General features: G+C 50.4%; 5 protein-coding genes across 5 annotated transcripts; 3 read left to right on the top strand and 2 right to left on the bottom strand.

Annotated features, from left to right (window-relative positions):
* Positions 1 to 194: 194 nt before the first annotated feature.
* Positions 195 to 917, bottom strand: BDV37DRAFT_285807 (nucleotide triphosphate diphosphatase NUDT15; the record flags this gene model as incomplete). The annotated part of the gene is made up of 3 exons (XM_032087796.1): positions 195 to 434; positions 498 to 703; positions 809 to 917. 3 exons carry the CDS (start codon positions 915 to 917, stop codon positions 195 to 197), a joined length of 555 nt encoding a protein of 184 aa, XP_031938567.1.
* A 967-nt stretch (positions 918 to 1,884) lies between these two features.
* On the bottom strand, positions 1,885 to 4,076 carry BDV37DRAFT_273765 (putative proline--tRNA ligase AIM10; the record flags this gene model as incomplete). The annotated part of the gene is made up of 7 exons (XM_032085118.1): positions 1,885 to 3,242; positions 3,296 to 3,425; positions 3,482 to 3,561; positions 3,612 to 3,702; positions 3,750 to 3,793; positions 3,844 to 3,922; positions 3,975 to 4,076. 7 exons carry the CDS (start codon positions 4,074 to 4,076, stop codon positions 1,885 to 1,887), a joined length of 1,884 nt encoding a protein of 627 aa, XP_031938568.1.
* A 109-nt stretch (positions 4,077 to 4,185) lies between these two features.
* Positions 4,186 to 8,048, top strand: BDV37DRAFT_184250 (RNA-binding ribosome biosynthesis protein MAK21). Its single transcript, XM_032079544.1, has 4 exons — positions 4,186 to 5,222; positions 5,273 to 6,396; positions 6,450 to 6,987; positions 7,051 to 8,048. The coding sequence occupies exons 1-4, from the start codon at positions 4,383 to 4,385 to the stop codon at positions 7,930 to 7,932; spliced, it is 3,384 nt and encodes a 1,127-aa protein (XP_031938569.1). The 5' UTR covers positions 4,186 to 4,382; the 3' UTR covers positions 7,933 to 8,048.
* Positions 8,049 to 9,868: 1,820 nt separating this feature from the next.
* Positions 9,869 to 12,003, top strand: BDV37DRAFT_255455 (putative neutral amino acid permease). The gene is made up of 6 exons (XM_032082727.1): positions 9,869 to 9,989; positions 10,043 to 10,134; positions 10,223 to 10,554; positions 10,617 to 10,759; positions 10,813 to 10,939; positions 11,000 to 12,003. Exons 3-6 carry the CDS (start codon positions 10,336 to 10,338, stop codon positions 11,966 to 11,968), a joined length of 1,458 nt encoding a protein of 485 aa, XP_031938570.1. The 5' UTR covers positions 9,869 to 9,989; positions 10,043 to 10,134; positions 10,223 to 10,335; the 3' UTR covers positions 11,969 to 12,003.
* A 616-nt stretch (positions 12,004 to 12,619) lies between these two features.
* Positions 12,620 to 14,126, top strand: BDV37DRAFT_273768 (glycine decarboxylase subunit T; the record flags this gene model as incomplete). Its single annotated transcript, XM_032085119.1, has 2 exons — positions 12,620 to 13,011; positions 13,073 to 14,126. The coding sequence occupies 2 exons, from the start codon at positions 12,620 to 12,622 to the stop codon at positions 14,124 to 14,126; spliced, it is 1,446 nt and encodes a 481-aa protein (XP_031938571.1).
* Between the last annotated feature and the right edge of the window lie 402 nt (positions 14,127 to 14,528).

Here is a 14,528-nt window from a genome sequence, read left to right on the forward strand (position 1 = left end):
CGTTGAAGGGGAAGGAAGGAAGCAGAAACGATCCATCGTATTTGGGGACGTATCGTCGTATTGTATGTCGCAGAATAAAAAGAAAAAACATCCAGAATTGGTCTCAACTGGCCTGGAAAGGCATAGCGTATGTCATTCGGTCCTCAATTCCTCCCATAATCGAGGTATGAGCAGACGGCCAGAATGAAGAACGATCATCTGGATGCAAGACCGATCACAGGCTCCTTGTGTACTTCTCTTAGTCTCGCTTCATATGCCTTCAGTGGATGAAGCCCCGCTCGTTGCCGGAACAAGCTCAACATAGGGAGGAACAGTTCCTGCCCCTCAAATTTATTTTTCTTGTCCTTCTTAACTGCATCAGGTGCCTTATAATGCTCCTCGATTTCTCCCCAGGTGAACCACTTCCATCCAAGACATTTATCTTTCTCCATGAGCTATGGAGAATTGGGTTGTTAGTGTCAAGTCCAAGTATACAAGTGACCCGGCTTGAGACTTACCAGAGGATCTTTTCGGTCACCGTCAAGTTTGGCCACAAAGAAGTTGGTAGTGTAGTGCGTATTCTTCTCCGTGAAGACATCGTTCGTAACAGTAAGGAATTCAAGGTCGGAGAATTTTAAGGCCGTCTCTTCTCTAACTTCGCGCTCTGCGCAGTCTTCGAAGTCTTCGCCAAACTCCATTTTGCCTCCAGGGAGACCCCAGGTGTCTGAAAATATTAGTATGCTTGATCAACGTATATAGGAGCTTAGAGGGAGGGGATCGCGGAAATCTCAACGTGGGGAACTTGGGGAAGAGGGATGAAGAAGCATACTTGCACCATGGCTGCCTTTTCGGCGTCCCAGCACAAATTGACCTTTGTCATTAAAGATGAAGATATTGACGCCAGTTCTGACGACTGGCTTGTTGTTAATAGTACTCATTGCGATTCGAAATGATAAGCAAAGACGATCGGTGAGTGTTTGGATAGAGTGTAGGAACGAAAGTCTTTTGGAAAGATGAAATGTGCAAGTACTGTGCTGTGTGATGGGAGCAACTGTGGAAACGAGAGAGGGATGGAGAGTTCTTATATATCTTTTATATTGTATAGAACTTTGTAGTTCCCGGTGCAGGAGAACAAGTTCCAGCCTTCGTAGGCTGTGAATCCAGCCTGGAGGAGGTTACCAATCAGAGCATCACCACTGCCCCAATCGTATGTACGACATCAGACCGGAAATAATCTTTCTTTTCATGATCGTCGACATGGATGACCCCACCATGAAAGAGCCTCGCTGTGCCAAGCCACACTGCTGACCGATCTCTTTCTGCAGCTGAATCCACTGGTGTCACGGTATACTTCGTTTCACAATGAGGTGGCTATATATAGTCAGGAGAGTACCCGGCTTGTTGTACATACAAAGAAGAATCCGACGAATGCAGCGCTGAATCCCTCATGGTGTTTTGAAGTTCCCGATCCCATGACATCTGGGAAGAATTCTCCAGACCATTTTCATTGTGAGGGCGGTGGTACCGAGCGGGTAAATGAGACAAACACGGGAAACCCGTCAAGTTCAATGGGCGGATTCCACGGAGTAAATCGGGGAGATCAGTAGGTTAGTGAGCAAACCAGGGTGTTTTCCATGAGACTAACCTGGGGGATTACGAGTTAAGAGGCTGAAAGGTGGCGAAAGCCTGGAACCTGCCGCCGCAGAGCCTTCGCCTTCTCCGGAATTAAAAGGTCCCAGCTGACCAGGTGCGAATTACCCAGATTAAACCCACTATCCCTAGGCGGCATGGCAATACGTCGCGGCCTTCTCTCGGTGGTTCATGATTTGATATCGGTGGGGGTGAACAAGAGAGGAATATTGTACAATTGATCTTCTGTAAAATACAATCCCAGAAGCCCTCACTCTACAGACGCTCGAGTAAGGACCGAATAAATGTCGAGAGCTGCTCTAGCGGCACATTCTCCCGTAGGTCGTCTAGTTGACGGCACTGCACTTCTAATGTTTGCTCCTTCTTCCACCCTTTACCGACCACAACTATGATGGGGTAGCCGATCAGGTCGGCGTCTCCCAATTTCCACCCCATTTGCTTGTCTCGGTCGTCAAGAATGACATCGACTGGAGATGCTGGGTTGGAAGTAAGCGTGTCGTATACCTTCTCGGCTTCTTCCTCCAGGCCCTTCGCAGGAACCACAATAACCTCAAACGGAGCCACCGCGCGGGGCCAGTTGAGCCCCTTGGAATCCGCTCGACTGTCAGCAACCGCCGTGATCATACGTGAAACACCGATTCCATGACAGCCCATTTGCATGGGCACGACCTGATTTTCCGAGCTGCCAGATGAGGATTGGTCCACCATGACAGAGGCTTGAAGAACTTCACTGTATCTTGTGCCAAGATGGAAGGTGTGGCCCAGTTCAATCGCGACCTGGGTCTTCACATGACCTTGAGCGCATTTGGCGCACTTGTCGCCATCTTGAACCTTGACAAGGCTGAGGCCATTGTTTGTGCCAGGGAACTGATCCAGCATAGAGTAGTCAATGTCTTCCACCTTGCAGTTTGCTTGATCCAGCAAGTCGCTCAGCGGTGGGCGTTTGTACACTCGCACCTGCGAGTCATACAAGTCCACTACACGGTAAGGGCCGGGTGCCTTCCTAGACTTCACTTCGGTTGCCCACTGTTCTAACGGGTTCTCTATGCTGAGGTCAAGATCGATTCCTGCAGCGTTGGCTACGGACTTGACAGCATGGGAGTTCACTTCTCTTTCCACTGGCTCCTGGCCTTCGCCTTGCATGGAGAATTTCGGATACCATCCTCTCAGAAGCGTCCGTTTGTCCTGGGAAATGGACATCCAGAGACCTGTAGAAATGGTCGGTGCTGCTTCAGGTGATATATCTCCAGTGTCAAACCCGGCACTGGCCTGGGCGCTTTCATTGTCTCCAAATTCATGGATTTTCCCGTCTGCAAGCTCGTCATTATAGACAGTGTCGCAGCTAGTACAGCTGATGACCGTGTCTTCTCCTTTGGAGCTGGGCACGTGGAATTCGTGACTTAGGTTGCCGCCCATATTGCCGGAATCTGCAGCAGCAACCAGATAGGGTATCTTCAGGTCGTTGAATAGTCGTGTATAAGCAGCTTTCACAGATGTATACGTCTTCAAAGCTTCTTCCACGGTGCAGTCGAACGTGTAGAGATCCTTCATGATGAATTCTCGCCCACGAAGTAGACCTTGTCTTGGTCTTGCTTCATCACGATACTTCCTCGCTACATCGTAAAATGTCAGCGGATAAACCGTCGATTTTTACATGCAAACTCACAGATTTGGTATACTCGTATAGGTAGATCTCTGTACGATTTGGCCAGACTGCCCACTAGAGTGGTAATTTCCTCCTCATGAGTAGGAGCAAGAAGGTAGCGAGATTCTTTCCTGTCATGGAATCTGAACACCTAGCATACACTGTTAGAGGCCTTTAATTTGTAAGAGATCGGAGATATTACTGTACCTCTGAACCCTCCCCTAAGCGTCCTGATCGCTCCCAGAGTTCCTGGGAAGATATGGACGACAACGAAACTTTTGACGCTCCTAAAATCACATCAGAGAACTTCTAGCGCAAGACGCATAATGGGACATACCAACTGAACGCATATGCTTGTCAATCAGACGCTCAAGCTTGTCTTGCACACGCAATCCTAGCGGTAACATATGGAATATGCCTGAATAAGCCTATACAGAGTAAGAATTGGCTATGTTATACAGGTGGAGTCTACTACCTGTCGGAGAAAGCCCCCCCGAACCAAGAGGTCATTCACGTCCTCTAGCCCGTTGTCAATTGCTGTCATTCAGGGTAACTGCATCTAGAAATACCTTTTTCACCCTTGACATTCTTCTTTGAGATACCTCCCGTTGGAATCCAGAAGTTAGACACCCGAGTTCGGCCATCAGTCTGCCATTGTTAGTGAGTAAATCTTGTGGCAAGTAGGTGCGCAATGGCCTACATGGAAGCTGCATCTTGGAGCTCTATGGAATCGCAAGACTCCACAGTATGCTCTATATGCGCCGGAATAGCGGCCCGGGATCGGGCGAAAACCGGATATCATGAATTATAGAGTGTAGCGATTGGCAATCCTTCTAAGCCTTTATACAGGGAAATTTATTCAGAGCGGTAAACAGAAGGCAACTTTTATCTCCAATATCATGGATATGATTAGCTGGAGATCTAAATAAAAGGTCCGTATTGAAGGCTTTAGTTGGCCCGTGCACCGGGACGCCGACCAACGGTGAAACGGTTTCTCCGGCGGCCTCGAGCGTCCCCATAATTTTTTTGGGTTTTCGGGCGGCAGAAAAAAAAAAGTAGGATAAACCATTCCGACGATACTGTATTTTGGCCAGGAAATTGTCCCATCATGGCCAAAGGAAAGGGGAAGCGCTCCTCTGGAGCGACTGCCGTTGCCCCAGAAGGGGGGGTTAATGACTCCAACGCTGGTGCGGATGCTGTCCCTCAGTTTGAGGAGAGTGCGTTTGCCGGCTTGCGCCAGAAGATCGAACAGAGATTGAAAGACCAGAACGCTGCTAAGCAAAAGCCAAAGAATAATAAGAAGGCTGCTTCCAACGATACCCCGAAAAAGAACAACGAAGCTACGTTTAAGCCCGACACAAAACGAACCGATACCGACAAGAATAACAAGGGCAAGAAGCGGGACCGCAATGGCGAGGTGATCGCAAGGGAAGACAAGAACGCCTCCGGAAGGGAGAAGTCGTCGAAACCCAAGGAAGCGGACCAGAGCGATGCTCTGCGACAGGAGATTTTGGCCCTTGGGGGTACCGAGGAAGACTATAACATGCTTGCGGGGGTTGATTCTGAGTCCGAAGTTGAAGATGCTAAGAACACTTCCAAGGGTTCCGGTGGCAAGTCTGTGGAGGATGCACTAAGAAAGGAGTTGTCGGGTATTTTGGCTGCCGCTGGTCAAGTTGTTCCCGATGATATTGCCGACGACGAGGAAGACGAGGCGGGGCAGGAACTGGAGGAGGAAGAGGAGGAAGGAAAAGACGACGACGACGAGGAGGAAGAAGACATGGAGGATGACGAGGCCGATATTGACGCTGAAGATGATAATGAAAGTGAAGAGGAGGACCAAGAAAGCTCCGATGAGGATGTTCCTCCAACCCCAGTTGCTAAGGAGGCCAAAAAAGAGAAGGCTAAGCCATCCGCGGAGCCTCCTCTCCCCAAGGAATACAGCAAACTTGTGAGTTTACCATGGCTTTGCTAGCAGATGCCATTCTAACCGGATAATAGGCTGTCCCACCTAGATCCGACTGGTTCATGACCGAACTTCCTTCGATCTCCGCGAAACAGGCGAACACCTTGCCCAAACACCTGATTGATCGTGTTCATAACTACGCCGTATCCCTGCTCGAGGAGGAATCCAACATGTATTCTGAAGCGCAGAAAACTCTGGCTTCCTCTTCTCACAAATTCTACGCGACTATTATGTCCACCGGTACTCTTAGTGATAAGATTTCGGCGTTGACACTTGCTATACAGGAGTCGCCTGTGCACAACGCGAAATCTCTGGAAAACCTTATCGCTCTGGGAAAGAAGCGCAGTCGTGCTCAGGCGGTAGAAGTTTTGAGGACCCTTAAAGATATGTTTGCCCAGGGCACGTTACTTCCGAACGACCGTAGGCTCAGGTCTTTCGCGAACCAGCCATCGCTCATGGCTGCATTCCAAGGGGCAGGAAGCAAGTGGTCTGAAGGAAATGCCCTTCCAAATGGTCTTCAGAAGCGCCACCTTATCGTTTGGGCATTTGAGCACTTCCTGAAGGAACAGTATTTCGAGGTCCTCAAGATTTTGGAAGTATGGTGTAATGACGAGATTGAGTTCTCTCGTTCCCGGGCCGTGAGCTACGTTTACGAGCTGCTCAAGGAAAAACCTGAACAGGAAACAAATCTCCTACGACTCTTGGTTAACAAACTTGGCGATACTGCCAAGAAGATCGCCTCGCGAGCTTCCTACCTTTTGCTACAACTCGAGCAAGCACACCCATTGATGAAGCCAACCATCATCAAGGCAGTCGAGGAGGTTCTTTTCCGTCCAGGTCAAAGCCAGCATGCCAAATATTACGCCATCATCACCCTGAACCAAACTGTCTTGAGTACGAAGGAGGAGCAAGTTGCGGCCCAACTCCTTGACATCTATTTCGCGCTCTTCGTTGCCTTCTTGAAGCCCACCAAGAAGAACAAGTACCAGTCGGGTAAAAAGCATGCCAAGGGCGCCAAGCTCAACAGAAAGGCCCTGAAGGCCCTGAAGGAGGAGGAGAAGGGTCAGGCTCAGCATGAGGAAATGCAAGAAAAGCTCACTTCTGGTGTTTTGACCGGTGTGAATCGGGCGTATCCCTTCACCAGCTCTGACTCGGAACGGTATGTAGTTTCTCTTCAAATCCCTAGGGCGGTTATAGCTAATCCATGCACAGACTTTCCAAGCACGTCGATACCTTGTTCCGCATCACTCATTCGTCCAACTTCAACACCAGCATTCAAGCCCTTATGTTGATCCAGCAACTGACATCTTCCCACCAAATTGCGGCTGATCGCTTCTACCGGACATTATACGAATCTCTTCTGGACCCACGGTTGGCCACGTCTTCAAAACAGGCACTCTATCTTAACCTATTGTTCAAGGCTTTGAAGAGCGACGTGAACGCTCGACGTGTCAAGGCATTCGTGAAGCGTATTATACAGGTGCTTGGTCTGCATCAGCCGGCCTTCATCTGTGGCGTCATGTATTTGATCAGGGAATTAGAGAAGACGTTCTCTAGCCTCAATTCCTTGTACGATCAGCCCGAGGACAATGACAGTGATGATGAAGAGGTGTTCAGGGATGTTCCTGATGAGGATGATGAAACGCAAGAACAGCCTGAAGCCCAGCCAAAGAAGCCATCAAGCCGTTACGACCCTCGCAAGCGAGACCCGGAGCACAGTAATGCTGATAGAACATGTCTCTGGGAATTGGTGAGTACATCCCTTTTGCTATATCATTCTTTATACGTTATATACTGATACTGTGTTGGATAGCTGCCTTATTTGTCACATTTCCATCCGTCCGTTTCGGTCAATGCGGCTCAGCTGTTAGAACACAAGACTATGAGCGGAAAGCCGGATATGACGATACACACATTGATGCACTTCCTCGACCGCTTTGTCTACAAGACGCCGAAGGCCTCTGCCGCTACGCGGGGTGCTTCTATCATGCAGCCCCTTGCTGGCAGTGACGCGCAAGACCGGTTGGTGTCCGGTATTAAACAGAGCCAGGAAGTTCCGCTTAACTCTGAGGCCTTCTGGAAGAAGAAGTCCGACGAGGTGGCCGCGGAGGATGTCTTCTTCCACGAGTACTTCAACCGTGTCGACAAGGACAAGGATAAGAGCCGCAAGAAGGCCAAGGATCCCGTCGAACATGCTGAAGAGGATCGCGAGCTCAGCGATGCCGAGTCGGAGATCTGGAAGGCACTGGTGGACTCGAAGCCCGAAGTGGAAGGAGCTGATAGCGACGATGATCTTGACTTGGATGACCTCGAGTCTGCCTATGATCAAGATGAGGACGAGGAGGAACAGAGTGGAGAAGAGGGAGTCATCTTCAACGACGAATCTGACGTGGATATGGACGACTTCGAGGAGGAGGCTTCCGAGAAGCCAGCTACCAAGTCCAAGGCCAAGAAGGCCGAAGATACATTCGACGAGGATGATGACTTTGACATGGACGTTTCTGACGACGAAGCCTTCCTCGACAGCGACGAGGACCTACCCTCGGACGTGGAGCTCGGCGGCGGAGTGGAGCTCCCGAAGGAGGACGACAAGTCGGACCAGAAGAAGAAGAAACGCAAGCTCAAGCATCTGCCGACCTTCGCCTCGGCAGACGACTATGCGGCCCTGCTGGCCGGGGAGGACGAGGGCATGTAAGGGGGAGATTGTACAGCTGTGGAGCAACGCGATGTTCATACTACAGATACCACAAAAAGTCTATTTCAAGGCCTTTTCTTCAACACAAGTCTATCCCACTGGGAACATAGAGACCCGCGATCGTAGCAGCCCATGCACTGCACAAGAATAAACAAGCAAGGTACACACCATGGCATGTTCCAGACCATTCCCATCCGGAAATAGACTCCCAAATCAGGTGATATGATCTACATTAGTACGTCCCTGAACAACCGAAACCAACCAGCAAGTAGACTCCAGGCCCTAATAAGTTAGACAGGTACCTGACCAAGCTGAGGGTGCTGCAACAGAACGCCAAAACAAAACCCCCTTGGAAAGAACCTAGCAGGAGACCGAATCTAGAACCCGAGCGCCACATGGTTCTCGAACATGGGTCGCCTCCATTACATCATCGTGGCATGAAATTGCGACTGAGAGCTTCTTTGCTGACATGAATAAATGAGCTTATTCACGGAGATAAATAAGATTGAGTCCAAATCTGCTCACAGTGAGATTATGCTGGCGGGTCACGCCATTCGCTCTACGCAAAGTAAGCATCCCAAGGCTTCCAGAAGGGCAGTGATTGACTGCGCCCGTGGGGATCACGCCATCTGCTAGTGCATAACGTGCTCAAGCTTAAGCCAACACGAGAAAAGCAATAATCATCGACCGTCAAGGTTGGTAGTATACAGAAAAGGGGAGCTGGTGCGAAATTTAATACTAGTATCGGTCCGTTGTGTAACTGGCCTAGCCTATGGTGTATGTAAGGTGCAACTTCAGTGTCTAAAGTAGGTTTGGAGAAGCGGTTCAGATCGGTCGAGGTGCCCGAAATTCGCGCAAACAGAGAAAAGCATTAACATTAAAGAACGCATTCCATATTGTCTACAGTTCAAGCCGGGTGTAAGCGAAGGGGTTGATAAATAAAATACACAAACAGAATAATAGAAATAGAAATAGAAATAAAAAAGAGATTCGAATGATTTCAATGTACTCTGTTTCGCAAGTACTATAGTCCGGCAAAGGCAATGGCTGTTACTGGATAAGCACGGGACAAAACGTCTTCGGTTGAGGCCAAGAACCAAGTGGGTCGCATCCGCTATGAAGGTCAAGAAAAGTTCAGTTTACGGATGCGGGGCTCTCAACTGGTTCGGATGGGCTCCGCCATCAGCGCCTTCCGCGGTAATGATTGGCAGCGGGGGGGCTCGTGGGTTGCATCGGGAGTTGGTCCAATGCTAATTCCAGAAGTGGAGGTATGGTTGTCCATGATTTCCTGACTGCATGTAAGTAGTAATTAAATCTCCTGTGTAGTTGCCTCTGCATACACAGGATACTGTAAAAGACTCTGGTGATCGTTGCCCGGTAAAGTCTTTCCCAGGTAGTCTGTAGTTCTCTCAGATCTACGGCAACACCCTGGTTGGACTCCCGTGACCCGTGGTCGGGAAGCTTGAGTTACTTTGGCAGTTTTAACTCGGTACCTCGAGAGCATAATCTTACCCTGGAGCGATTCCTGCCCTAACAAGTAAGAAACGGGACGCGCAAAGAGCCGACTCTCTGCGTACCGTCGATGGTCCACACTGCCATGAGCACGTCATGGGGTTGAGGCATCCAAGTTGACTTGATCTTCGGTATCGCCGTCCGACTCATTGCGTCGATGGTCATTCCACCGGATCCACTGCGGTGGACGCTAAGCTCAGAGAAGCTTAAGCTGGATTTCTGGAAACGGACTTGCCCTGCGCCTTTATCAGCCGCTGAGGTCAATGCAAGATCGAAATCAATTAAAACAGAAAAAAAAGAGGGAAAGAATCGTAGAAATTAATGTGAATTTAAAAAAATGTTAATCGAATAGGAATCGTGATAAGGTTCATCTATTTTCTTACTCGCTGATTTACTCTTTGTTTCTTTTTCTTTTTCCTTTTTCTTTTTTTTTTTTACTTCGCCTCCTCCATCTGACAACCATCACAGTGGTTGTTCTTCTTCCCTTCTCTCTCCCGTCTCTTAGTGTCTTGGGACGATTGCTTGGACGCCTCCAAGCTCTCTTGGTTCGCTTTGCCCAGCATTTGCCATACGCATTCGACGCTAATTAGCCGAATAGATTTTTCTTTCTACTTCCCTTTCACCTTCGTTCATTTTCGCCTAGAAAGGTTTACAGATTCCTTCTGGTATAAATCGGTTTCCGTCCCTAAGGTAAGTGGTTCTGGTCCCACCTGGCTGGCGGTGTTCTGTCACACATCCATCCGCTCGTCTAGGCGACTATTGACCTGCGATTATCTAGATCTTCTGTCTGAATCTTCAACGTGAGGAGCAGTACATGCATCCAAAGGCCTCCAATTCTACTTCTACAACCCACTCCACCACTTCCTTGCAACGGCGGTCTGTCCGCTCAAAATGGCTGCGCCCCATACATCCAAGGCCCTTGACGGGCGTGGGGACGAAGACCGTCAGTCTTTTGCCTCGGACGGAGCGGATTCTCCCGATAAAATGAAGGATCTCGAGAATCAGCGTCAGCCCGGAGTGCAGTCCGATTCGGACACAGATGATGTTGGAAGACAAATCGAAATGGAGGCGGGTAACTCCATCAAATACCGGACATGTAGTTGGCAAAAGGTGCGTTCGCATGTGGAACAGGGTATCTTCGTGGCTTGGTGCTGATCAGGATGGACGAACAGACGGCCGCGTTGCTCTTTTCCGAATACATCTGCCTGGCTATTATGTCATTTCCCTGGTCTTATTCCGTTCTCGGGTTAGTTCCGGGTTTGATTCTGACCGCGGTTATTGCTGGGATTGTGCTGTACACTTCCCTGATTATCTGGTAAGTGAATGCGACTCTGCATTCCGTGAAGCCAAGATTAACAGTTGTCTTAGGAAATTCTGTCTGCGCCACCCCCACGTTCGCGATGTGTGTGATATCGGCCAGCATCTCTTCTGGGACTCGAAGATTGCCTGGTATCTGACCGCAGTAATGTTCTTGTTGAACAATACCTTTATTCAGGTAACTTCGCCCAATATCATCTCGAGACCCAGGATCGGGTGAGCCCTAATACTGTTCTAGGGTTTGCATTGCTTGGTCGGCGCGGAGTGGCTCAATACGATCTCTTCTCATGGGACGTGTACTATCGTCTTTTCCTTGATTACGGCCATTGTCTCGTTCGTCTGCTCACTGCCGAGAACATTCAGCACGCTGTCCAAGATTGCCACTTTCTCCGCGTTGTTCACGTTCATCTCGGTGATGTTGGCCGTTATCTTCACAGCTATTGAAGATCACCCCGCGGGCTACACTCCCGCCAAGGGCGATCCAATTGTCACCGCAGTCCCCGTGGCCGGGACCACGTTCGTCTCGGGCGTCAACGCTTTTCTGAACATCAGCTACACGTTCATCGGCCAGATCACACTTCCGAGTTTCATCGCCGAAATGAAGGAGCCGAAAGACTTCTGGAAATCCGTTACGGCGGTCACTGTTGCGGAAATCATCGTGTTCAGCTTGGTGGGCTCGATCGTGTATGCCTACACTGGCAACCAGTATATGACAGCCCCGGCGTTTGGCTCTATCAGCAATGAGGTGTACAAGAAGATATCCTTTTCGTTCATGGTCCCGACCTTGATTTTCCTGGGAGTCTTGTACGCCTCGGTATCGGCCCGTTTCCTCTTCTTCCGTCTGTTCGAGGGAACGCACCACAAGGGTAATCATACTGTCGTCGGATGGGCTGCCTGGGCTGGAATCCTAGCCGTTCTGTGGATTGGGGCATTTATCATTGCCGAGGTGATCCCGTTCTTTTCCGATCTGCTTTCGATCATGAGCGCACTGTTTGATTCATTCTTCGGGTTCATCTTCTGGGGTGTTGCCTACCTCCGGATGCGACGTGAGGACTACGGACCGGATTTCTACAAGAATCGGGGATTCCGGGGCTGGATTGGCATGATCGTCAATGTCGGCTTAATTTTCGTTGGCCTATTTTTCTTAGGGCCTGGAACCTATGTAAGTTCGACCTTCTCCGCCATGCTGTCCATTGGTCATGACTAACGATCTCTGCAGGCTGCTGTTGACAGCGTAGTCCTGAACTATCAAGCTGGAACTGTGGGTAGTCCTTTCTCCTGCGCTAATAACGGATTGTAATGAGTTTACGTTGTTTGATCTAAATTTCCATTCTTTGCGGGCTGATCACAAATGTGTGTCTTCCGACGTGTACGACCCTGGAGGTTTTTAAGAAACCGTGGGAGGATTTCTCTTATTTTTATCATTCGGGTTCGCAGCACTCTCCGTATGACGGGCTACCTATTCGTGTTATTATGGTAATGAAAGATATCATCACTGTAGCGATGAAGCAAAGTCTCTCGCCGGACAGATGGCATGGTATGCGCTGAGGCTGTCTGCATGCTGAAGGCGACACAACACTCGCCAGTGGTACACGGTAGAAGATACCCTTACCACGCGTTGGGCAGAAGATTCCAATTTGGCCTATTAATTCCCACAATCGTCGTAGATGCTTTATCTTGCGTAAATCGAGCAAGTAATCCGCCGAACGGAGCGGAGACGACTTACCCGCGGACTTTGCCCTATCGGCATGTGACTTTCCCGCTATCGATCATACTCCGCAATAATTCTATCCTGTCGCCCTTTGTTCACGAACTTCCTTCTGTAAATAATCACATCGAATCGTTTCAAAATCTCATCATGTCAGCTGTAAGACCTTTGCGACGAGGTATCAACCTCCTGGGATCGAAATCGCTCTCCCAGCCCGTTTCTATCGCCGCCAATGGCTCTACTCTCCTTCCGCGGCAGCTGACAGCTCCGCTCCACCGCGGTCTCCGCACTCCGACTGCTGCACGCCCACTCCTCCGTGTCAGCTCTGTTTCTTCCTCTAATGGTGGTGTGCGATTTGCTTCGTCTGCGGCTCCCTCGGGGCCGCTGAGACAGACTCAGCTCTATGACCTACATCTCGCCCGGGGTGCCAAGATGGTGCCCTTTGCGGGGTTTGACATGCCGCTGCAGTACTCCGATCTCAGCCATGTTGAAAGCCACAAATGGACCAGAGAAAAGGCGAGCTTGTTCGATGTGAGCCATATGTACGTACACACCCATAGATACTCCTATATACATAGAATCAAAGACTAACGCCAATTCCAGGGTTCAACACGAACTCAGTGGACCCGGCGCGATCGAGCTCCTGATGAAGATCACACCATCTTCCCTCGACAAGCTCGGCCACAACCAGTCCACCCTCTCTTGTTTGCTCGAAGAAGGCACTGGTGGTATCATCGATGATACCGTCATCACCCGTCGTACTGACGAAACCTTCTACTTCGTCACCAACGCTGGCCGCCGTGACGAGGATCTCGCCTTCCTGGAGGCCGAGATCTCCGCCTACAAGCAAGCCCACGGCGCCGACAGCCTCAAATGGTCCATCCTCGAAGACCGCGCCCTGGTCGCCCTCCAGGGCCCCCTCGCAGCTGAGGTCCTCCAATCCTACGTCCACGGCTCCGGCCCCGAAACAGACCTCAGCACCCTCTACTTCGGCAACTGCCGCGAACTCCACCTCACCCTCCCCGATGGCTCGCGCACCCCGCACCCTCTCCTCATCTCCCGTACCGGCTACACCGGCGAGGACGGCTTCGAAATCTCCATCCCCACAGCCGGCTCCCCCTCCCTGCCCGTGCAAGTCACCGAGCTCCTCCTCACAAACGCAGAGCAGGTCCGCCTCGCCGGCCTCGCAGCCCGTGACTCCCTCCGTCTGGAAGCCGGCATGTGTCTCTACGGCCACGACATCTCCACCGCCCAGACTCCCCCCGGCGCATCCCTGGGCTGGGTTGTCGGCAAGGACCGCCGCGACCCCGCAACCGCTACCTTCAACGGCGCCTCCGCCATCCTCCCCCAGCTCGCCTCCCCCGCCAAAACCCTCTCCCAGCGTCGCGTAGGCTTCACCGTCGAGAAGGGCTCCCCCGCCCGTGAGGGCGCCGTCATCGTCGATATCAACGACGAATCCCGCACTCCCGTCGGCATCATCACCTCCGGTCTCCCCAGCCCTACCCTCGGCGGTACCAACATCGCCATGGGCTACGTCAAGCAAGGTCTCCACAAGAAGGGCACCGAGGTTGGCATCTTGGTCCGTAACAAGCTCCGCAAGGCTACCGTTACCGGTATGCCCTGGGTTGAGAGCAAGTTCTATCGTGGCAAGGCCTAGATCCCGTACTGGGGTTGAGCTCTGTTATTCTGGCTTTTGTGATTGTTGTTTTTTTTCCCTAGTTTTCTTTTGTTTGATTTGCTTCATGCCGTGATGTACTGTAGATATTACGATTCCCCTTTTCATTGCATTTGTACGAGACTGCCATCAACTCGTCTCGAATTGGATGCCCTGTCTCGACTGGGTGTTTGATTGATTCTCAACGAATGAATAAAAGAATTTAGAAAGCTTCATGAATGGGTCTGTTCTTGGTTTGCAGTAGGATTTTGTAGTCTTTACCTAGGGAATGTTTAGTTGGGTACGTAGTTTACTTGCAGGCTAGTCTAGGAGGTCAGTAATGTTCATCTTGCTGCGGGAGAAGTAACTTTATATTACAGACTCAAGACTACAAGTATTGCTATG

This window comes from Aspergillus pseudonomiae (genome assembly GCF_009193645.1).
Source record: "Aspergillus pseudonomiae strain CBS 119388 unplaced genomic scaffold BDV37scaffold_66, whole genome shotgun sequence".
NCBI classification, from domain to species: Eukaryota; Fungi; Ascomycota; class Eurotiomycetes; order Eurotiales; family Aspergillaceae; genus Aspergillus; species Aspergillus pseudonomiae.